This window comes from Bactrocera neohumeralis, unplaced genomic scaffold (assembly GCF_024586455.1).
Source record: "Bactrocera neohumeralis isolate Rockhampton unplaced genomic scaffold, APGP_CSIRO_Bneo_wtdbg2-racon-allhic-juicebox.fasta_v2 cluster10, whole genome shotgun sequence".
Classification (NCBI taxonomy): domain Eukaryota; kingdom Metazoa; phylum Arthropoda; class Insecta; order Diptera; family Tephritidae; genus Bactrocera; species Bactrocera neohumeralis.
Genome location: NW_026089623.1, coordinates 13,508,389 through 13,532,268, shown reverse-complemented (window position 1 = coordinate 13,532,268; position 23,880 = coordinate 13,508,389). Strand labels below are relative to the sequence as shown.

Sequence of the window (23,880 nt, the reverse complement as noted above, 5' to 3'; positions counted from 1 at the left end):
AGAAGTCGCACCATATAGAGTCGCTTTGTTTGAAACCTCGTTTGGTATCGAACGGCTCAGAAAGGTCATTCCCGATCCTGACGGAGATTCTGTTATTGCTCAACGTCAGTTTTCACAGCCGTATTTGTTTTTCGAGAAAACCAAATTCAGACATATGTAGCTTTAAATTCAACAAAGAAGTGGTGTGTCGATCCTTTTTCACGAGTCTTTTCCAAGATTTGGCGCATGGTGAATATGTGGTCAGTTGCGGGTTGTCCAGCCCTAAAGCCACACTTATAAGAGCCAATTAATATACTCGATAAGACCTTATATAATCACGTTCTCGGAATTAAACAAACGCTTTCGTTAGTGTCTGTTAAAGAACTGCCTTTTTTATTTTTGTATCATTTACACTTATCCTATCTTATTTTAAAGCTTAATCCTAATTATTCTTCTAATATCTTCTTGCTCTCTTACTCGAATTTCTCTTAAAACTAAGGTAGTATTAGTTATAATAAGGTAATGCAAATATGTAAATGGATATGTAAATGGGTTCTTACATTACTATACGCGTATATTATATAGGCGATATGTAGGCTTACATTACTCCTCCGCGGCCAGAATAAGCAGTCCCTGCGTATTCAAAATATATCCAATATTTAAATAACTTTAATGTTTCTCTAAATTTTTATTTATATATTTCGTTTTTCTTGTGTTTTATATATTTTTTTAAATTTTTTATTATTGGATAGTAGGTAATTTCCTTCTTGCTTAAAATTTATAATTTTTTTATATTTGGGATTTGATTTGCTTACTCTATTATTATTTACAATGTTGTTTGCAAAACTGTCCGTTTCTACCCTATTAGTATAGGTAATGTAAATATGTAAATGGATATGTAAATGGGTTCTTACATTACTATACTCGTATATTATATAGGCGATATGGAGGCTTACATTACTATATGCGACACTTATATCACGGTGCTTGGCGCAGATTGCGGGATCTTCCTCTTTGGGGATTGAACGGGCGTGACCGGCACCCCGTGGCCCCACCGCATTGTTGTTCTATAGACGAGTAATTGCTATTCAAAATTCTTCATGGTTCCATCCAGGACTCGCCGGTGGAGTCTCTGCGAATCCCACACCGAATTTGCCCCCTTTTATATGGCCACTGTGATAAATGTCACAATAATTTCTTAGTCTCAGCCCTTGTCCCAAATGTTTTTGTTTTTTACATTGAGAGTGTTTTTTTGCGTGACGAAACTCAGCGCACAACCCTGCGTGAACTTCTACACATGACTCCATTCTCCTTTAACATGTTGAGGACGGCTCAGCTTTTAGTAGTCAGTTTCGCAGCTCTTAGAACGGTAAATAGCTAAGGCATATATCAGAGCGCGGGCGGAGGGCGAAGAAAGACGCAAGGCATTGAGCTGATTTGCTTAGGGTCAATTGTATATGTTTAGTTGTTGTAGTTTTATTTCATTGAACAAAAAATAGTTCTAAATGAATGAGTGTTAACAAATTTACATACAGGGTTTTTTCCGGAAAACAATCGGACTGATTTTCCTCTGCCGCGACTTTGGAGCGTGCGCGCGCCGACTGGATTCGGTAGAGGGCGTTCCTAGATAACATACAGACATACCATTTGAAGAGAAGAATGATTTTTATTTATATCTCTCAGACATTGACCGATATTTTCGAACAAAAGTCTACTACAGGTACTGGGGTACAAAAATTTGGTAACTAAAAGCATTATTCCACACCCATCGGCTAATTTTTAACCGGTCGCTCTAAAGCCTTGTAAAACCATCTTCGCGGCAACTTTCTACGTTTCTGACTCATTAAAGTAGTGATTTTTTGCGCTTTTAGTTGTTTTGAACAGTGCTGTTATATGGGGAGTGAGCGGGGTTATCCTCCGATTTCATCCATTTGCACACTATCGATTTTTATGGTATTCGTGCTGGGCGAGCTCTGTTGTTGAAGTTTAATTGGTTTAGGAGGTACATATGTATAAATAAATTTATTAAAGGGCAGGGCCACTCCTACTTTTCCAAAAATGTTTGCTCACAGGTGCCCCTGGCTACTACGATCCCCTGTGCCAAATTAGGGTTTCATATCTTAATTTAGTGCTTAGTTAGGGCTCTTTATAAGTTTTCTGTTAACGGCGATTTGTGGGCGTGGTCCATGGTCCGATAACGTCCATCTACGAACTTGTAATTATTTTGGTGCTAAGAAAACTGCATATCAAAATATATCTATTTTTACTATAGTTACAGCTTGCACGGACGGACGAACAGACAGACAGTCAACCGGTTTTCCACTTTTCTCGTCTCCCTAATAATTTATATTGGTTGTTAAATATCTCCCTTCCGCCTTTTTGTCTTTTGGATTTCGCGGCTATATATAAAGCGCAACAAAGCTCGTTTCTGGCAATACTATACATCTTCGAAAGGTTTTGACATAACCGACAAAACGACGCTATGAATGATTAGTTTGGATATTGCGTTCAACAGTTATAGACGTGTAAACATGGAGTTCACTGACGCCGAAATTCGCGCTATTTTAAAGTTTTCCTTCGTTAAATCCGCTACCAAAACGTTCCGTTAGATTAATGGTGTTTTTTTGGGATGATACTTCATCACTTCGAACTGCGGAGGAATGGTTTCAACGATTCAGAGCGGGTGAAAACGACACCATGGATTAGCCAGCCGGCGGAAGACCTGTGACAACGAATACCGATAAAACCATGGAAAACATCGAGTTAGACCGGGATATGGCATCTCGTGACATCGCCCAGAAGATATGAGTTAGTCACCAAACCATTTTAAACCATCTGCGGAAGGCTGGATATAAAAAAAGCTTGATGTTTGGGTGCCGCATGATTTGACGCAAAAAAACCTTCTGGACCGAATCAACGCTTGCGATATGCTACTGAAACGGAAGAACTCGACCCATTTTTAAAGCGGATGGTGACTGGCGACGAAAAATGGATCACGTACGACAATATCAAGCGAAAACTGTCGTGGTCTTAGGCAGGTGAATCGTCCCAAACAGCGGTCAAGCCATGATGGACGGCCAGGAAGGTTTTGCTGTGTGTTTGGTGAGATTAGGGCCAAGCTAGCATTACTGTCTGCAGATAGATACTGAACAGTGGGAGACGTTAATCGATTCAATTGTGAAGTTAATTAATCAAGCTTATCGGCAAATGCTTGCCAAGTCCGCTCAGTACCTGTGCTAATAATTTGAAAAATGTAGAAAACATACATGTACATACATACAAATGTGTTAATGATTTTAGTTAATTTAATTACTTTTTTCAGATAAAAGTACTGAACTTATAGAATGAAAGCTTCTCGAAGAATTGTATTATTGCTGGTATTCAACATTTTCCTTTTTATGATTTTTTTAGAGAAGCGAACACCTTATTGTTTAAATTGAATAATTTTTATTATTTTTCACACTTTTCACGATTTGTTTCCCTTTTTTTACTATACGGTATTCTTTTAAATACAAATCTAACACAAACGTTCTTCTGTTGTTCTTTCGAGCTGCAGATCTTGGCGGGATAACCGAGCTATGGGGTTGTAGTTGTTTATTGGTATGCTGGCCAGTCAGCGAACACACATTGAGAATTGAGCGCAAGAATACGCTTAGCTCAGATTATAGCATTAACCTTTGTGTCGGATTTTATTAACTTTCGTGTTTGACAACAGGTGTACATTTACTTATAGTACATAAAGGATAAAGACATCCAAACATATGAAAATTAATACATATGTGTGCTAATATATAATTATCGCAGATTTCCTTTCCAATATAAGGTAAAAAAATATTACTACTACATACTTACATATTTTATAATTTATATATTAACAATGTATAACAAACTATATTGTACATACTTATTGCATATATATGTATGTATATAACAATTGTGCAAAACTTCAAGGGATAAGAACGATACAAACAACACAATTCGTTGATGACTCGTCAGAAGCTACGAGAGCTCGGATGAGAGGTTTTATCACATCCACCATATAGCCCGAACACAGCGCCAAGTGATTAACACCCCCTCCTGTCCATGGCGAATGCCCTTGTTGGTGTAAAGTTGAATTCAAAAGAGGCTGTCCGAGTTCTTCGTAAATAAGGAGGGGGGCTTCTACGCGTCGGGTATTACGAAATTGCCGTCTAGATGGAAACAGATTATTGAACGAAACGGCGCATATTTGAACTAAATCCGATTGCTGTAAGACTTTTTTAAAGCATTGAATAAAGAGCAGAAAGGAGAAAAGAGATATTTGACAACCTAATATATATATAACCCTATATTTATCTCGCATAGTTTCCGGTGATATGTACAACCGTTAGGTGAACAAAACTACAAGTATAATACTCTGTAGTAACTGGTTGCAAGAGCATAAGAACAAACAATATTGAGTGCATATAAATAGACATTCCCTAAATGTCTACTTCTTTTGCTTTGTCGAGCCAACAAGAACAACTCCTGGCAATATGAAACAAAGACATAGTCAACAGAAGCAGCAGAAAACAGCAACCAGGAAACATCAAATGCGCTGCCCGCAACCAGTACGCAGGCACCAACAAACACCCGGACAGCGAAGAAAAACTAAATGCAAGGTGAAAATGTACCAAGCACAAAAGAACCATCTGTTCAGACTGGTATTGTCCGGAAAGTAATAAGACTGATTTCCTTCTGCGGCGACTGTACTTCGGAGCGTGCACACTCCGACTGGATTCAGTAGAGGTCGTTCCTAGCTAGTGAACGAGCGGCTGGTCAGTTGTCTCTGAGCATCTGGAGAGTCAGGATAAACATTTTCGCGCTACGTGTTTTTGTAAAAGGTACGCGATTAAATTCTGTGTGAAACTCGGTAAATCTGCGCCAGAGACGTTAGATATGATCAAACCGAGACCGTTGCTTTAGCAAGAAGTGTTGTGTGTGGCACCAGGCCTTTGAAGCAAATCCAAAGTGAAAACAATGCTCATGCTCTATTTTTGAATTTGTTCCTCCTCCAAACTCAAGTTTACGTGGAAGTCCTCAAGAGACTGAAACAAAGGGTCAATCGGGTCCGACAAGACATCGCAGCTGATTGAAAGTTGCACCACGGCAACGGCGGCTCACATCGCTTTCCTTGTGAACAGTTACCTAACCAAGGCCGGCCTCCCAAAGACTCCGCAGCCGCCCTACCCAGATGTGGCCACTCGGACTTTTTTGTTTCCTTGCCTGAAAAAGCCGATGAAAGGCAAGCATTTTGAGACGAAAGAAGGAATCCAAGCAGCATGCACCTCGGCTCTCAAGGCTGTTCCGGAGAATGCTTTCCGTGACGCCTTCATTCTAGGACGCAGAAGGAGCCTAGTTTGAAAGTTTTTAAAGAATTGTAACGATTGGTTTATACTATATTTTTTTTTTAAATCGACTCAGTCCTATTACTTTCCGGACAAACCTTGTAAGTATTCTACAATCTTATTAGAGAGTTGTCTACACATCTGCAATATTGGCCAAAGCTAAAGCCCTCTTGAGCAGGTTTTTGCATTGCTCTTGAGAGGTAGGTACCGAGAGCTCCGTGATGGGCGTATTAAATTTTATTTTTCTAATATTCAAATATATTTTCGGTTAGATTGACTGGATTTGAACTAAAATTTACGATTTTGAAAGACTTGCAGAGTTTAAATCATACGATTTATTACGATTGCAAATTATATATTGGATTTTTAATATATGGCGAAACTACTTAAGTCCTTTTTTATGATTTTATGGTATATTAAAACAACTGACTTTTGATCTTTCAATACTTAATAAGGCTGTTAGTTCTCAATTAATAAATGCTTTTAATGTTAATTTGTAATTGAAAATTAATTCTACAATGCATTAAATTGCAAAACGTTTCATGAAATATTTTTAAATTTCGCATTTCATTGTTTTAAATTTTTTATTAGCGATCTTGACCGGCGACAACAAATCCCTCCGTTCAAACCTACCGAATCCAGTCAACTGTCAAAGTTCGGTAGGTGAGCGGTTCTCAAATTTCCTGTGACAGGAGAGTTGGGCATCTCTTTATCTCTGCTTAACTTCATCAAAGATATTGCGGTCAGTTCGAAGACTTTAGCTTAAGGGTTTACATACGTTTCCTCGGGTAAAAACCACCCGTTTTGAATATTTTTTCTCTATAAAAAATAGAATATTTTATTAAAATTTTTTATTTTTACAAACATACATTATTAACAAAGAAGTTCTGAGTTTTTAGAAAAAAAAATTTTTAAATCGGGCGTTGCGACGCCTTTTATCATTGTATCTCAAAGCCCTTTGTAAAATTTCATGAAAATCGGCTGAGTAGTTCTCGAAAAACTTTGCCAACTGACGTCAAAGTCAGTATCGATAAACACGCGTTTAAAGACGGCGCACTGAGCCTAGCTTGCCTCGAGCGCACAAGTTCTTAAGGCTGTATCTCAGAAATTATTACTTGGAAAATTTAGTACAATAATCTAGAGGTAGAAGAAATTAGAGGTTGTAGAATTTAATAAGACAATAAAAAAATAGATTTTTTGAATCCTGCAAACCTATGTAACCCCTTAATAACTCCCAACTTCCGCGATTCCACCTTGTGGCAGTGCCCATTTTGAATAATATAATACAGTGGTAGACATTCGTATAAGCGCAGTCATATGTTTTGGGTTTTTAATAAATAAAAGCTTTAATTGTTGCATTTAATTATTGAAAGTTATTCATTTTATTGTCTTACATATTGTTTATTTAAAATTTTTATCAATTCAACAGTAATTAGTAAAAACTTAACAAAATTTTAAAGAAATCTGGATTTTTAAAGAGATATTCATTTAAGCGCACTCCACATCTTATGGAAAACAAAATAAAACTCGATACTTTAACTTAATCTTAGTACTTGGTATGGCCACCCCGGTTTTCAATAACAGCAAAAATGCGACTTGGCATAGACTCAACAAGATTTTTGAACAAATCTCCGCTCAAATCAAGCCAACATTGCTGAATTGAAGTTTTAAGCACATTGACGTTGCTGTATTGACGCCCATTGCCGTAAACTTTCCCTGCCATTACTCCCCACAGATTTTCTATGGGGTTACAATCCGGGCTGCATGCCGGCCAATCAAGTAAAGACTATTCTTGGTTCTCCAACCATGTCTTTGTTTGCCGAGAAGCATGTAACGAGGCATTGTCCTGTTGGAATACATATTCGATTTCCGTTGCTTGCCTTACAAATGGAATGAGGTTTTGTTGGAGTAGATCTATGTACGCTGTGGAGTTCATGCACCAGGTTAAGCCGAGAATCATAGCAAAATGCTCCCCAAACCATGACGCTCCCGCCTCCGAAATTTCGCTTCGATCGCACCACATTTTTTTTGGTTAGATCGTGCCAGTAACAACTGTAGCAATCTGGCGCCCAGTTCCTATTACGAACTTTTTATCGAAAATATCGGTCAATTTGTGAGATATGCTATAGAAGCTCAGAGAGTGTCCTGTGCCAAAAATGAAATGAATCGGATCAATATCTAACTAAATAATAACCCATGTATCGGCCAATGTGTAGGTAAATTAATTAAATTAACTGAACGTATAATATTGGACATATGTACTATTGTTTAGTGCCAAAAATATGTGATATTGGATTAGGAATTACCTAACCTCCTATATACTAAATATAATGATTTTCGTTATTCTAACAAACCAAATCCCAATTCGGTCAGTATATGAGTTATATATTGATAAAATTGCTTGAAAATATGTTCTTGGATATACCTGTCAAGTTAATGTTAGTTAAATCAGTCCAGATCTTTACTTCCCTATATATCCTATATACTGATTTGCGATTTTCCGCCGGTCTTTAAATAATTATGGTTTGTTAAAATGTGTGATGCTTAAGTAAAATTAATTGGACAAGCTTCCTTAATAATTAAGTGGTTTAGTGCTTAATAAGAATGGAGTTGGCTTAGACCTTGGCCCACAATTCTATAACTAGCAGTTTTCGTCTATGAAATATTCTTTCGAGTATACAGGGTCCAGCACTCGAAGTGTAACCAATTAAAAAAGCCATAAATTTGGTTTGGAAAATTATTTTTATTTATTTTAGAGTAAAAAATGTGCGAAAATAATAGTAAATTCAGGACCAATTCACTTTTGCTCGATATGACCATCTTTTTAATTAACTATGGCCTTGGGAGAGTCAAAAAACGACTCGCAGGCTGCCCGAATGTGACTTGCCGGTATTTTGGCCCACTCACGAACAATGGCTTTCTTCAGCATTTCGAGATTGGTGTATTTTTTACTTCGGACATTGCTCTCCAAAATGACCTAGAGAGAATAATCCATTGGATTCGCATCTGGTGAATTCGAGAGCCATTGTGTGGTCGTAATGAAGTTCGGAACGTTGTTTTTCAGCCATTATTGGTTCCTCGCGCTTTGTGAGACGGTGCTGAGTCTTGTTCAAACGTCCATGGTTTGCGACCGAAATGTTTGTTTGCCCACGGACTCAAAACAGCCTCCAGAATACTTTTCCGATAATAGGTCGCATTTACTTTGACGCCAGGCTCGATGAAAACAATTGGAGAGCGCTCATATGCGGTGACAGCGGCCCAAAAAATTATTTGTGACGGGTGCTGCCTCCTGGTGGCCAACCGATGACTTAGATTCTCATATGTATGGTCGTTCAAGTAAACCCTATCGTTTTGATAGTTTACGAATTGCTCAATTGGAAAAATTTTTTCTCCAAACACAATGTTCGGAATTTGATCGCTTTCGGCTAAGCGAAGCAACTGCTCTCTCAAGTCTTACTTATTGCTGCTTCGGTGTGAGATCATGGGCCTTTTGGAACTTGTAAGACTTGACCTTAAGCATTTTTCAATATGCGTCGGATGCTGCGGATATTTTCAGTTCTTTAGCCATTTGATTGGCACTTCGTCGTGGATTTCGCTCAAGTCGCTTCTTCACTTTCCGAACCATCTCACGTGACGTTGCAGTCTTTTGATGACCTCCTCCATGGCGTTTTGCGATGCTACCGGTATCATTGTAACGAGTGATGATGCGATAAATAAAAACTTTATTCACATCAAGGTGTTTGAGCTCTCGAACAGTTGCTGGCTGTGATTTTCCAGCCAAATATAAAGCAATCACACTATTACGTTTGAATACCATCGCTGATCACTTTTTTTGCGTTCACTTTTGGCAAAACGCTTTTGTACACTTGTGAACAATACTTCGAGCTGTCATTCAGCAAATTTATAAAAAGCTGATTCCAGTGCGACAGCTGCACGAACGGTCTGAAGTTGGTTACAGTTCGAGTGCTGGAAGTGTAACAAATTATTGAGTTTTACTTACGTCAGATTTACACAGTGTGAAAGTGTATAAAATCGATTAATAACCACGCCCACTCCACATATAACGGTTATTTTGAAAACAACTAAAAGTGCGACAATACATTGAACAAAGAACAGTGGAAGTTTCAATTAAATTCAGGGCGTAACATAGCCCCCATTTATCATTTACCTTAAAGTGCGAAAATGGAGGAAATCGGACTACAACTACGCAACTTAACAATTATAACACAATTTTAAATTTACCGTCTACTTCCTTCTCTTTGGAGTATATAATAGAATATAAATTAAGCATCAATGAAGTAAAACCTAGCACAAATAGCCCAATAACTTTTCAAGTCATCAGATATCTATATCGTAGAACTGAGTACCTATGACTAACTTCTTACAAAAAATATCGGTCAAATCGCGAAATGTATAGGGAATATTTCCCAATGTGTCGAAAATAGGAGAGTCTTTATAAAGGTTTCCAGCCTCCCGTCATGTTCAATATTTGTATGCCCTGAACAGAGTGTATTAAATTTGTCACGAAGTTTGTAACACCCAGAAGGAAGCGTCGGAGACCCTATAAAGTATATATATAAATGATCAGTATGTTGAGCAGAGTCGGTTTAGCCATGTCTGTCCGTCTGTCCATCTGTCTGTCTGTATATATACGAACTAGTCCCTCAGTTTTTATACTCTCGCAACAAAGTTGCTAAGGATAGTTTTGTTCACATAACGGTTGTTTGTAAGTCCTAAAACTAAAAGAGTCAGATATAGGGTTATAGTGATCAGGGTGACGAGTAGAGTTGAAATCCGGATGTCTGTCTGTCCGTCCGTCCGTCTGTCCGTCCGCCCGTGCAAGCTGTAACTTGAGTAAAAATTGAGATATCATGATGAAACTTGGTACACGTATTTCTTGGCTCCATAAAAAGGTTAAGTTCGAAGATGGGCAAAATCGGCAAACTGCCACGGCCACAAAATGGCGAAAACCGAAAACCTACAAAGTGTCATAACTAAGCCATAAATAAAGATATTAAAGTGAATTTTGGCACAAAGGATCGAATTAGAGAGGGGCATATTTGGACGTAATTTTTTTGGAAAAAAGAGCATGGCCCCGCCCCCTACTTAGTTTTTTGTACATATCTCGGAAACTACTATAGCTATGTCAACCAAACTCTATAGAGTGGTTTCCTTCAGGCATTTCCATATACAGAAGAAATGGGATAATAACCACGCCCACCTCCCATACAAAGGTTATGTTGAAAATCACTAAAAGTGCGTTAACCGACCAACAAAAAACGTCAGAAACACCAAATTTTACAGAAGAAATGGCAGAAGGAAGCTGCACCCAGGTTTTTTTTTTAATTGAAAATGGGCGTGGCGTCGCCCACTTATGGACCAAAAACCATATCTAAGGAACTACTTGACCGATTTCAATGAAATTCGGTACATAATATTTTCTTAACACTCTGATGACATGTACGAAATATGGGTGAAATCGGTTCACAACCACGCCTTCTTCCAATATAACGATATTTTGAATTCCATTTGATGCCTTCTCTGAATAATTTATAGTACATTAGGAACCAATGATGATAGCGGAATAAAACTTTACAAAAATACGGTATTTGAAAAATATGTAAATGACGGATAATGAAATCTCGATTATCACTTTATCATGCGAGAGTATAAAATCTTCGGTGACACCCGAACTTAGCCCTTTCTTACTTGTTAAGATATCGTTTTGAAATTTTGTAAACGTCCTTTTCTCTTCAAAAAGCTGCTCATTTGTCGGAACTGCCGATATCGGACCACTATAACATATAGGTGTCATACAAACTGAACGATCGGAATCAAGTTCTTTTATGGTAAACTTTCACATTTGACAATGTATCTTCACAACAGTTGGCACAGGTTATTTTCTGAGATAATAATGTAATATACGAAGAAATTGTTCAGATCGGCTTACTATAGCATATAATTATCTGCTTTACAAACTGAACGATCGGAATCTAGTGTTGGTATGGTAAACTTTTGCATTTGACAAGATATATTCACGAAATTTGGTATAGATTATCTTGTAAGGCAACAATGTAATCTGTTCAGATCGGTTAACTATAGCAAATAGCTGTAATACAAATTGAATGATCAGAATCAAATGCTTGCATGAGAAACTTCCTCATTTGACGATATATCTTCACGAAATTTGTACGAGTTATTGTTTATAGAAATAATATAATTTAGGAATAAATTGTCCAGATCGGCTCACTATAGTATATGGTTGCCATACAAACATAACGATCGGAATAAAGGGCTTATATGGAAAACTTTCGCATTTGGCGTGGTATCTTCACGAAATTTGACATGGAATACTGCTTAAGGTAATAACATAATCTCCGACAAAATTGTTCAGATCGGATTAATATAGTTAGCATATAGCTTCGATACAAACCGGACACATAGTTACTGAACGAAATGCACCTGTGAAGGGTATATTAGCTTCGGAGCTTCGGTGCAGACGAAGTTAACGTTTTTTTTTTGCTTTTTGTACAGTTTTGTCAACAGCTGAAAGTATTTTGAAAGTATTTCAACGTGGGTGAAGTTAATTCAATTCGAAATTTCAAATATTGATGGAAATAATCAATAGCAGTTTTTGCAGTGATTAAAGCAACAAGAACTTGCGAAAGGTGAGCATATGTATAGTACAAGGTGCGTTCTAAAGTAAACAGGACTTAAAACAAGTAAGGAAGGGCTAAGTTCGGGTGTCACCGAACATTTTATACTCTCGGCATTTTTCAAATACCGTATTTTTGTAAAGTTTTATTGCGCTATCGTCATTGGTTCCTAATGTACTATATATTATACAGAGAAGGCATCAGATGGAATTCAAAATAGCGTTATATTGGAAGAAGGCGTGGTTGTGAACCGATTTCACCCATATTTCGTACATGTCATCAGAGTGTTAAGAAAATATTATATACCGAATTTCATTGAAATCGGTCTAGTAGTTCCTGAGATATGGTTTTTGGTCCATAAGTGGGCGAGGCCACGCTTATTTTCAATTTTTAAACAAGTAAGGAAGGGCTAAGTTCGGGTGTCACCGAACATTTTATACTCTTGCATGATAAAGTGATAATCGAGATTTCATTATTCGTCATTTACATATTTTTCAAATACCGTATTTTTGTAAAGTTTTATTCCGCTATCATCATTGGTTCCTAATGTACTATAAATTATTCAGAGAAGGCATCAAATGGAATTCAAAATAGCGTTATATTGGAAGAAGGCATGGTTGTAAACCGATTTCACCCGTATTTCGTACATGTCATCAGGGTGTTAAGAAAATATTATTTACCGAATTTCATTGAAATCGGTCTAGTAGTTCCTGAGATATGGTTTTTGGTCCATAAGTGGGCGAGACCACGCCCATTTTCAATTTTTAAAAAAAGCCTGGATGCGGCTTCCTTCTGCCATTTCTTCCGTAAAATTTAGTGTTTCTGACGTTTTTTGTTAGTCGGTTAACGCACTTTTAGTGATTTTCAACATAACCTTTGTATGGGAGGTGGAATTATCTCGACTCTATAGAGTTTGGTTGACATAGCTATAGTAGTTTCCGAGATATGTACAAAAAACTTAGTAGGGGGCGGGGCCACGCCCACTTTTCCAAAGAAATCGCGTCCACATATGCCCCTCCCTAATGCGATCCTTTGTGCCAAATTTCACTTTAATATCTTTATTTATGGCCTAGTTATGACACTTTATAGCTTTTCGGTTTCCGCCATTTTGTGGGCGTGGCAGTTTGCCGATTTTGCCCATCTTCGAACTTAACTTTCTTATGGCGCCAAGGAATACGTGTACCAAGTTTCATCATGATATCTCAATTTTTACTCAAGTTACAGCTTGCACGGACGGACGGACAGACAGACATCCGGATTTCGACTCTACTCGTCACCCTGATCACTTTGGTATATATAGCCCTATATCTGATTCTTCTAGTTTTAGGACTTACAAACAACCGTTATGTGAACAAAACTATAATACTCTCCTTAGCAACATTGTTGCGAGAGTATAAAAACGACAGAACAAATAATTTTTTCGGCAAAATCAAACTATTTTATTCATTTTATTCTGCTTCAATACAGCTTTTTGCACGGTCCAAAAGCATGTCGAACGAGTGTTTTAACTCGTTGGCCGGTATGGCCGCCAGTATTCCGGTCCCGGATCCTCTTTTTCCATTGCTTCTTGTTCTAGCTTTGCTAATTTCTCCCGTTTCGCATAATCGCATATATGTATGCAAGCAAGTAGGACTTACGAGGATTACCTGGTTACTTTATAGGCTACCAGTGCATTATTAATGTGTTTGAAGTATTATATTATTTTGTTGTTATACCATACTACATATGTGCGAAATGCGTGAGTATAAAAATAATATGAAACCTTCACTTACAGCTAGGTATACTTAAAATTACTTTAATTATGTTATTATGTTTATGTCACTATGTAAAGGGTTGTCCAAGTAGATGTGTCTTTTATACTTTTGTTGCCACAGAGTATAATATGTAGTTTTATTCATCGTTTTTAAAGGTTGCACGTATTACCTAAAACTAAGAGAGATAGATAGAGATATGTACATTGTCACACTGTAAAAATGTGCAAAATCAGACTACAATCACGCCTATAGCTAACTGAGGGCATTTGACGTTCAATCGATTCAATAGTGCACAATTGTATATTGATTACCATTTATGCGATAGTCGATAATAATAATTCTGCGTACATAAATGTCAAAAAGACTTGCTAAATCAAAAATAGCAGGCGAGCGTTGAGACCAACAAATTACGATGGGTTGTTTGGAATAATAAAACTGGGACAGTATCCTATTTAAGGTTAGTACTCTTATAGAGGAATAGAGATTTTTTGCTTTCGGCGCAATATCTCAGTCAGGACAAAAAATTTGCTCATGTAATACGTTAGCTTATAACATAAAATTAGTAAGTTTAGCAAAGCTGTAGATTTTAACAATTTGCGTTGATTTTTCACTAGTTCTAAAAATTGTTGGTAATTTATGCATTTATTTCCTTCTTTTGTTTTAGCCATATGATTTCTATACAATTGTTATATTTTTTTGTAGATTGCGTGACATTCGTATAAAATCTAGCGTACTGAATTTAGATGAACACAGGGAAATATCGTTTGAACTAAACTGGGACATAAATCGTGATCCTTCGCAACGAATATTACTTTTTTTGGAAAACAAAACGCCCTCTATTAATGAACGTAATGGTCAAATCTTAGTAACATATCCTGGACGCACAATAACATGCCTTTATAATACCCAAACCCGGTGGCCGGAATATTATGGACATTTTTATACTTCGTGGGATATCAATAAAGCAATTAATTTAAAATACAGTCTCGGCCTTTGGTCTGGACAAAATAAAAGTAATTGGCTTCATGCTGAGGTTCACACACCTTTCAATGGTTGGAATGTAAGCACCTTCGATGCAAGTTTATACAATTTTTACAGTCTATTATTAGCCAATACATCGATAATGTGGGGTGGAAATGAGCACATTGAACTTGTTTACAAATATGATGTAAAAATGCAAGAAGTTCTGAAAAATATTGATATTGGTTTTGGCTTAAATAGTTCGCTTATAGAAGTGCCATCGATAAGCTTAAAAATACTTCATTTGTATGATGGAAGCAAAATAGATACAGATTTAAGTTTGCATTACAGTAGCGCAAATGATACTAAAACATATTGTTGGTATTCAAAATGGGAGTTCAGAAAAGGCCTTCACTACCAAAACATCAGTGGTACAATTTTTGTAATCAGTCCGCATAAAGAGTTCTGGAAAGGCGGTTTAGTTACAAAATGGAGCCTTCATAACAAAAGAAATTTAATCGGAGCAGCTTCAATAACATATAATTTACGAGAAATCTCTTTAACTATGAATGGTTATGTTAATAAATTTAATGAAAATATGATTACTATTAATATAACAACTCCATTAAACGAATATCGCTATATAAAAGGTCGATTTGGTGTAATAGAAAAAAAACGCAACGTTGTTGCAGAAATTCGTACGCCATCCACAGCTCTTGGAATTGAGGTATTACTTGATATTAAATCTCTTGCTAATTTTGATGTTAAGTTTAGTGTAGCAACACCCATTGAAAATGTAAAACATGCTGCCTTATACGCGAAACTTAAAGAAGATGCTGTAGATATGCGAGGTATATGGAATAATATTACGATTGGTTTCATGGGAGTTTCCTACATGAACGATTTAACAGATTTTGAATATTCTTGCAAAGTATATACTCCTCTTAAAGACTTTGAAGAAAACGGTTTTGTCGTTAAGTTTTTAAAAGCGGATTCATTTGCACTACATTTACATTCAAGACTTTCACGATATGAGTGTGGTATAAAAATAAATGGAAAACCTAAATCGGTTATTTTAAAACAATTAGATACCGAAATTGTTGATCTCGAAACAAGATTTGACGAAAATTTCAAACCTCCGAAAATTGACCAGAAAGAATACAGTAATATTGAAAATTTCGAATACGAAGAATTTTTTTCTTATAACATAGACTTTCTCATCGATTTACTCTTCTGGCCTGCGGTTGAAGGCATTCTGGATATTGAAGAAATATTAGACTATTATTTTATCAATGGGAACATTAAACTTCCACAAGGCTTTATAGATATACAAAATAATCTATATTTTCCAGATTATTTACACATAATTAATGTACTGAATTTGGTAACACCTTTTAAAAGTATAAAAAAAATAAAATTGATAACGGAACACAAGGTTGACACAGACTTTCGGCAATTCCATGAAAAACTGTACTGTAGTGTCCACAACGCGGAAAATTTTACGAACGAAGCCGGTATTGAAGTTAATTACAATCAAATCACGGACTTAGTAAAATCGCCTGAATATTATTTAAATATAATTTTGGAACTACCATTGAAAAAAAATCTAAATGTTACTGGAAAATTGCATTTAGAGGAAAATGTATTCAATGGTAATTTGATAACGACCACAGGCAAAACATGTTTTTTGCTTACAACAGCTTTCGAGGTAAGTGGAGTGTTATGATATAAATTAGTATTCATATAAGTAATGTATATATATTATTGTCAAAGTCGAGTCAAATCATGTTTCAGTTTCCGAGGCGCGCTTAAAATAGTTTATCCTTTTAAAAAATAGTCTGTAACAAGTTAAAAAGGCTTAAGTTCGGGTGCAACCGAACATTTTACACTCTTGTAACTTGCAGGAAGCAAAGCCAGGGAAACACCTTACGATGTAAAACGTCACCATATACAACTTATACACTGACCTACATATACAAGTATATTCGGCATACGATTTGTTAGAAAAACTAAAATCAATATACATAGACATTATACAAAATCAGCCGGATGTTTGAAAATCTTGGTATACCGGTTATCTTGGTATACCGGTATGAAGAAAATACGTTCTGAGATTTTCATTGAGATAACTCAAAAATTGACCGATATTGTTGTTTTATTATTCGTGCTGGGTGGATTTGGTTGTTGTAGCTTTAGTGGTTTAGGAGATATTCACATTAAACATTGTGGGCGATTACGCCCATCTACGAACTCGATTTTTTTTGTACTAAGGAACCTGCATACAAAGTTTCATAAAGATATCTCAATTTTTACTCAAGTTACAGGTAGCACGGACGGACAGACAGAGAGTCAACCGGATTTCAACTTTTCTTAGCATTTATATATGTACATACATATATAACCCTATATCTATCTCGATTGGTTTTAGGTGATACATACAACCGTTAGGTGAACAAAACTATAATACTCTGTAGCAACAAACATTCGCTTTTCCTTCAATTAGCATAGTGTATCCTAGATAGCAGAATCTGTCTGAACTAAATGTCAAAGAATAAAGTGGCGCGCCTCGTTAATGACTTGGCCTTTCGATATTTTTATACTCTTGCAACCAGTTGCTACAGAGTATTATAGTTTTGATCACCTAACGGTTGAATTTATCACCTAAAACTAATCGAAATAGATATATAGGGTTATGTATATAAAAATGATAAGGATGACGTAATAAGTTGAAATCTGTCCGCCCGTCCTTCCATTAACCGAAAACCTATAAAGTGCCACAACTATGTAAGCACCAGCAAGGGTCACCTGCGTGCAACGAATTTTGTCCTCTAATAAGTATAATACTACTTGTATAAATATGTATATCTACTAAACCACTAAAGCTACAATAACAAAATTATCCAGTTCAAATATTACAACAACTTCTATCGCAGTGTGAAAATGAAAATCGGACGATAATTCCGGTCACTCCCCACGGTACTACTATAAGAACTATCGATTTCTAATAAATTAAGTACCTATTATATTTCTCATTTTCCTATGTCACAATGCGAAAGTAGGCGAAATCGGACTAAAACCACGCCTAATTCATATAAAATACAATTTTAAATTCAATTTGAATTCAATTTCCAGTACACCAATAAAGAAGCAATTAATATATATAACAGGATACAATTTTGCACCATAATTCCTTTATAATACGCCACATTTTGACCAAAACTTGCACAAATTTAAACCGAAACTGTTCAAGCCCCTAGGTACCAAATATGTGAACTTCAGTATCTATAGTTCACCTTTGACCGAAAATATCGCACAATGTATGAGACGAAATTCAGACGAATCCTTTTCATGAAATTCAGAGAGAATCCTTTCATGGTAATAGTATTTCTGTCTATCAAAAATATGTTGAATAGGGTCAACATTTCCCTAAGCCCCCTTAGTCCTTCCTTATTAGTTGATACTTGATTTTGCGTTAAAGAAAATTGTGTAATTCATTCCTTAATTAATCATTCGATCGAAAGGAATTCGGTTCAATTAAATCGCTTTCTAATTAAAATACCCGATTAGTGCTATTCATTTGATTAATTTTGAATCCCCTAGATGTATGTTAAGGTCGCCTAGTACAAAACGGCTATTTCTTACTCTCCCAAAGAATACCGTTTATGAAAAAATATAAAAGTGTAAATTAATAAATTGTAATTCGGAAAAAATTAAAAACTGACTTCTTCAATCTGCTGCTGGAGAAAATAATTCGAGCTGCAGAACTTAATAGAGCAGGTACAATCTTTTATAAGAGTGTACAGCCGCTGACGTATGCCGGTGATATTGATATCATCGGCCTCAACACCCGCGCCGTTAGTTCTGCTTTCTCCAGACTGGACAAGGAAGCAAAAGAAATGGGTCTGGTAGTGAACGAGGGCAAGACGAAATATCTCCTGTCATCAAACACACAGTCGTCACACTCGCGACTTGGCTCTCACGTCACTGTTGACAGTCATAACTTTGAAGCCGTAGATAATTTCGTCCATCTTGGAACCAGCGTAAACACCACCAACAATGTCAGCCTGGAAATCCAACGCAGCATAACTCTTGCCAACAGGTGCTACTTCGGACTGAGTAGGCAATTGAGAAGCAGAGTCCTCACTCATAATTCCCGTCCTGCTATATGGTGCATAGGCTTGGACGATGACAACAACTGACGACGTCGACGTTGCGAGAGAAAAGTTTTGCGAAAGATTTATGGTCCTTTGCGCGTTGGCCACGGCGAATATCGCATTCTTTGGAACGATGAGCTGTATGAGATATATGACGACATTGACATAGTTCAGCGAATTAGAAGACAGCGGCTACGCTGGCTAGGTCATATTGTCCAAATTCAGACATCGCGGCATAGAGGCAGCTCCTTTTCGCGCTGTCGAAAGCAGCTTTGAAATCGACAAAGGGGTGGTGTGTGTCGATTCTCCTTTCACGGCGCGTGGTGAATATCTGGTCGGTTGTTGATTTGCCAGGTCTTAAGCCACACTGATAAGTTCCAATCAGTTTGTTGACGGTGGGCCTTAATCTTTCACACAATACGCTCAATAAAACTTTATACGCAATGTTAAGGAGGCTTATCCCACGTTAGTACGCGCAGATTGTGGGGTCCCCTTTTTGTGGATTATGCATAGCACACTTAATTCCAATCGTTGGGCATGCTTTCTTCCGAACATATTTTACAAAGAAGCTGATGCATGCTCCTTATCAGTTCTTCGCCGCCATGTTTGAATAGCTCGGCCGGCAATCCATCGCCCCTGCCGCTTTGTTGTTCTTCAGGCGGGCAATTGCTATTCGAACTTCTTCATGGTCGGGTAATGGAACGTCTGCTCCATCGTCATCGATTGGGGAATCGGGTTCGCTTTCTCCTGGCGTTGTGCGTTCACTGCCATTCATCAGGGTGGAGAAGTGTTCCCAGCATAATTTAAATATGCTCCGGGCATCGGTCACTAGATCACCTTTGCGGGTTCTACAAGAGTATGCTCCGGTCTTGAAACCTTCAATTAGCCGCCGCATCTTTTCGTAGAATTTTCGAGCATTACCCCTGTCGACCAGCTTATCGAGCTCTTCATAGTCACGCATTTCGGCCTCTTTCTTTTTCTTTCTGCAAATGCGTCTCGCTTCCCTCTTCAACTCTCGGTATCTATCCCATCCCGCCCGTGTTGTGGTCGATCATAACGTTGCGAGGTAGGCAGTCTGTTTCTTCTCCGCTGCAACACGGCACTCCCCGTTGTACCAGCTTTTCTTTTGCATTTTCCGAAAAACAATGGTTTCGGATGCAGTTGTATGTAAGGAGTTTGAAATGCCGTCCCACAGTTCCCTTATACCGAGTTGTTGACGAGTGCTCTGAGAGAGCAGGAGTGCAAATCGAGTAGAAAATCGTTCGGCTATCTGTTGTGATTGCAGCTTCTGGACGTCGAACCTTCCTTGCGTTTGTTGGCGTGCGTGTTTTGCTGCACAGAGGTGGGTGCGAATCTTGGCTTCAACAAGATAGTGGTCCGAGTCGATGTTAAGACCTCGGAGCGCACGCACATCTAAAACACTGGAGACGTGATCGTGGAGGCTGAATTTACCGACCGTCGTGCCAAAGATACTTTCTTTGCCCACCCTGGCGTTGAAGTCGCCAAGCACGATTTTGACAACGTGGCGGGGGCAGCTCTCATAGGTGTGCTCCCAGCGCTCATAGAAGGCATCTTTGGTCACATCGTCCTTCTCTTCCGTCGGGGCGTGGGCGCAAATCAGCGATATGTTGAAGAACCTCGCTTTGATGCGGATTGTGGCTAGACGTACATTCACCGTAGTGAATGATAGTACTCGGCGACGGAGTTTCTCTCCCACCAAAAATCCAACACCAAACTTGCGATCCTTTATATGGCCACTGTAGTAAATGTCACATGGACTTACTCGTCTCTGTCCTTGTCCCGTCTATCGCATTTCTTGGAGGGCGGTGATGTCAGCCTTTAATTTAACGAGGACATCAACCAGTTGGGCAGCAGGACCTTCTCAATTAATTAATCCGGCATTCCAGGTGCACGCCCTCAATTCTTAGTCCTTATTTCGTTTACCATAGTCGTCATCAAAAGGGGGGTCACACATCCGAGGCTTGTTGTTTCCTTTCATTGGTATGATTTTTTACATGGCGGGTTCCAAACCCAGCGCACAACCCAACCCTGCGGAGGGAATGTTTCGCCTTCTCACTTTAGCTCGCCTTCAAACGGATGTTCTTAGGCTACCCAGAGGATACTTGGTCAAAGGTCAGAAGTCGTGAGCTGCTTGAGCCATATGTAAAAGAATCGTTTCTGGCCTCTCGCAAGTGAATGGCGACGGAGTTTCTCTCCCACCACGAATCCAATACCAAACTTTCGCTCCTTTATATGGTCACTGTAGTAAATGTCAGTAAACTTTCCTCACTTGCGTGAACTTCTACACATGACCCCGTCCTCTGCACAGTTGTATACCGTTATATAAATTACTTTTTGATTTGTGTACTGGAAAGTGAAAGAATCAAATTGGATTTAAAATTGTGCTACATGAGAAGTAGGGGTGGTTGTAGACCGAAATCAGTCGTTCGGGTACCGAGATATCTGATTTTACCTAAAAGCGGGAGGTGTCACCCTCATTGTACAATTTTTACCACAACTCCCATAAAGCTCTTACATAATCTCAGGTGTAAAATTTTAGGTTTTTGTCATATTTAGTTATCAATTTATTGCACTTTTAGAAGTTTTTGACCAATTTTGCAGTATCGGTAGAGTATTATACTCTACTGTAACATGTTGCCAGAGTGTAAAAAGTAGCATAATCAATCAATGGAATGAATATAATTTAGTGCCAGTGAAATTACGAGATCTACTACATATATAGTATATAGGGTAACCATATCGGTCTCAGTCATATATATCCCCGAAATTAATCGAATTTGGTCATAAACTTTTACCCCACCGCCCAACTCCATGGTGTTTTTTATTGTCTTTTTTTTCTTAGATCAATCTTTTGATTTAGTTAGGGGTATATAAAATGAATACTATTTTTAGTTTTTTATTGCAAACATTCTTGAAATTATCTGAATAACAGTATTTGTAATACTGACTCTTCATGAGAATTATCACTAAGCTACTACAATCGTCATTTATTAACATCTTTTTTCACATATTTTTCGGACGCTCCAATTTTTAATAAAAATAAATTTTTATCGTTGGACAAATACTTGTAAAAATCGTTACAATTCATTTCTTTGAAGCTATGTATATCGAGCAAGTACAATGTTCTTAACGGTCTCAACTGAGAGGTGGTTACGCTTGTTACTCCACTCACTCAAAAAAGATAATAATAAAAAAAAAACCCCGATTCAGGAAGAAACCAGGGAATCAGTGCATTTTTCACGAAAATCAGGGAATTTTCACGAAAATCGGGGAATCAGTGCCGAAGATCAAAATCAGGGAAATCCCTGACAAATCAAATTTGTGTTTGTAGTTTTTGGTACTACTACATTTACAAATGATAAAACGTTAGCTTAAACTTTGATATAATAAGTACATAAATATTTTACATAGCATTTAAAATACAAAAGAATCGCACAAAAGACAACTCGCGAGAACTTTAAACCTTCGGCTAAGTTGGCCGATTTTGAGCGTCCACGTAGCGCTCTAAGAAGCTAACTTTTGCTTAACTTTTTTGAGCTTATTCATTTTCTCAAACCCAACCGTTTGTTTGGCAAGAAAAACGATTGCTATGTATTCCCCGAATTAATTTTAAATGTTGAAAAATATGAATTTGCAAATTGCAAATCAGATTAAATTTCCATAAAAAACTGAAATTGTATGAGAAATCGATGAAGGTATTCATGGAAATCGATTGTCATTGGATTATAATGTATCTAAGGCGGCCATCTTAAAAATAAAGAAAAAACGTTATAAAATTTTAGAGGTAGTGGCAAACTGCAACCAATAATAATAAAATTTACATATGTCAGAATTTCCCGTTCTTGAGGCAACGTTGGAACTATAAATGATTCTAAAGCCAAATGCATCGTAATTGTGCAATTTTAAAGTCAAGAGCCCAGTTCGAATTTTCCAAATTGCATCCTGGAAAACAATTTTATGCAAATGATGGATGGCTAGCAAATTTCAAGAAACGATACAGTATTCGCCACTTAAAAATGAATGAAATGGAAATTTCGAACATGCAACTATATAATGAATCGCAATTAGTTTGTCGTTTTCTCCCGTTAAAACATTTGTCGTGTCAAACGAAAAGACGGCAGCTGGCCGAAAAAAATAGCTAAGGATATAATCACATTTATGTTGTGTACGTAAGCAGATGGTTCCCATAAGTTGAAACCATTGACCAAATCCCCGTTGCTTCAAGGGGTTTGAAAACCCTTGGAATTTGATAACTCGCAAAAGTCTGGGAGCTATTCTTCCGCTGGTTCCATCATTGTTTATTAAGCAGGTAAATTTTCCGGTTCGAAAATGTACTGCACATACGGCAATTGACAAATTGCAATCAGATGATGAAAACATTGCGGTAATGCTTTTACCATCTAACGTGACAGCTGTTTTGCTGGTCGTGGATCGAAATCTCATAAGAAAAGTTAAGATACCGGTCTGATTTACATTGGAAACAGACCAAAAATAAAAAAATGAATGTTTGAAATTTACCACTGTTTGTATAAAAGCTATTTTTTTAAACACCAATAAAACTAACGGTAAATATATTTTTGAGTATTGATAATAAAGGTATATGTTATATAACACAGTGGTTTTTATGTGATAATATGTTGGTCTATTATTTTAAAACAATTTTTCTGTAAGTGACCTTTTGAGTGGTATGTTTTTCTTTATACATCGATTTAGGTTTACAAAAAGTTGTGATCCCTGTCTCGCCCTCAAATGAATCAAGTTTGTTAATGTTTTCTAAGTCTATGCACACAGGCTTCCAGATAGCCTTATAAAGTCGAACTTTGTTCTCCAAACTGAGCTGTGATTTTCGCCCAAGAAGCCAATTCATTTTTTTTTTTTTTTGTTTTTATATTGAGTGTCTTGCTCAAGCTTTTAATGTGGCCTTCCCAAGTTACTCTTCGATTTATATCGAGTCCGAGATAATTTGCGGAATCACTATGTCGAATTTGTG

General features: G+C 37.3%; 1 protein-coding gene across 1 annotated transcript in view; it reads left to right on the top strand.

Annotated features, from left to right (window-relative positions):
* The window catches only part of LOC126765182 (uncharacterized), a 177,257-nt gene that overhangs the window by 25,117 nt on the left and 128,260 nt on the right, over positions 1-23,880 (top strand). Inside the window, exon 7 of the mRNA XM_050482761.1 lies at positions 14,458-16,423. Within this exon, the coding sequence (XP_050338718.1) occupies positions 14,458-16,423 (1,966 nt within the window). The remainder of the gene's footprint in view (positions 1-14,457; positions 16,424-23,880) is intronic.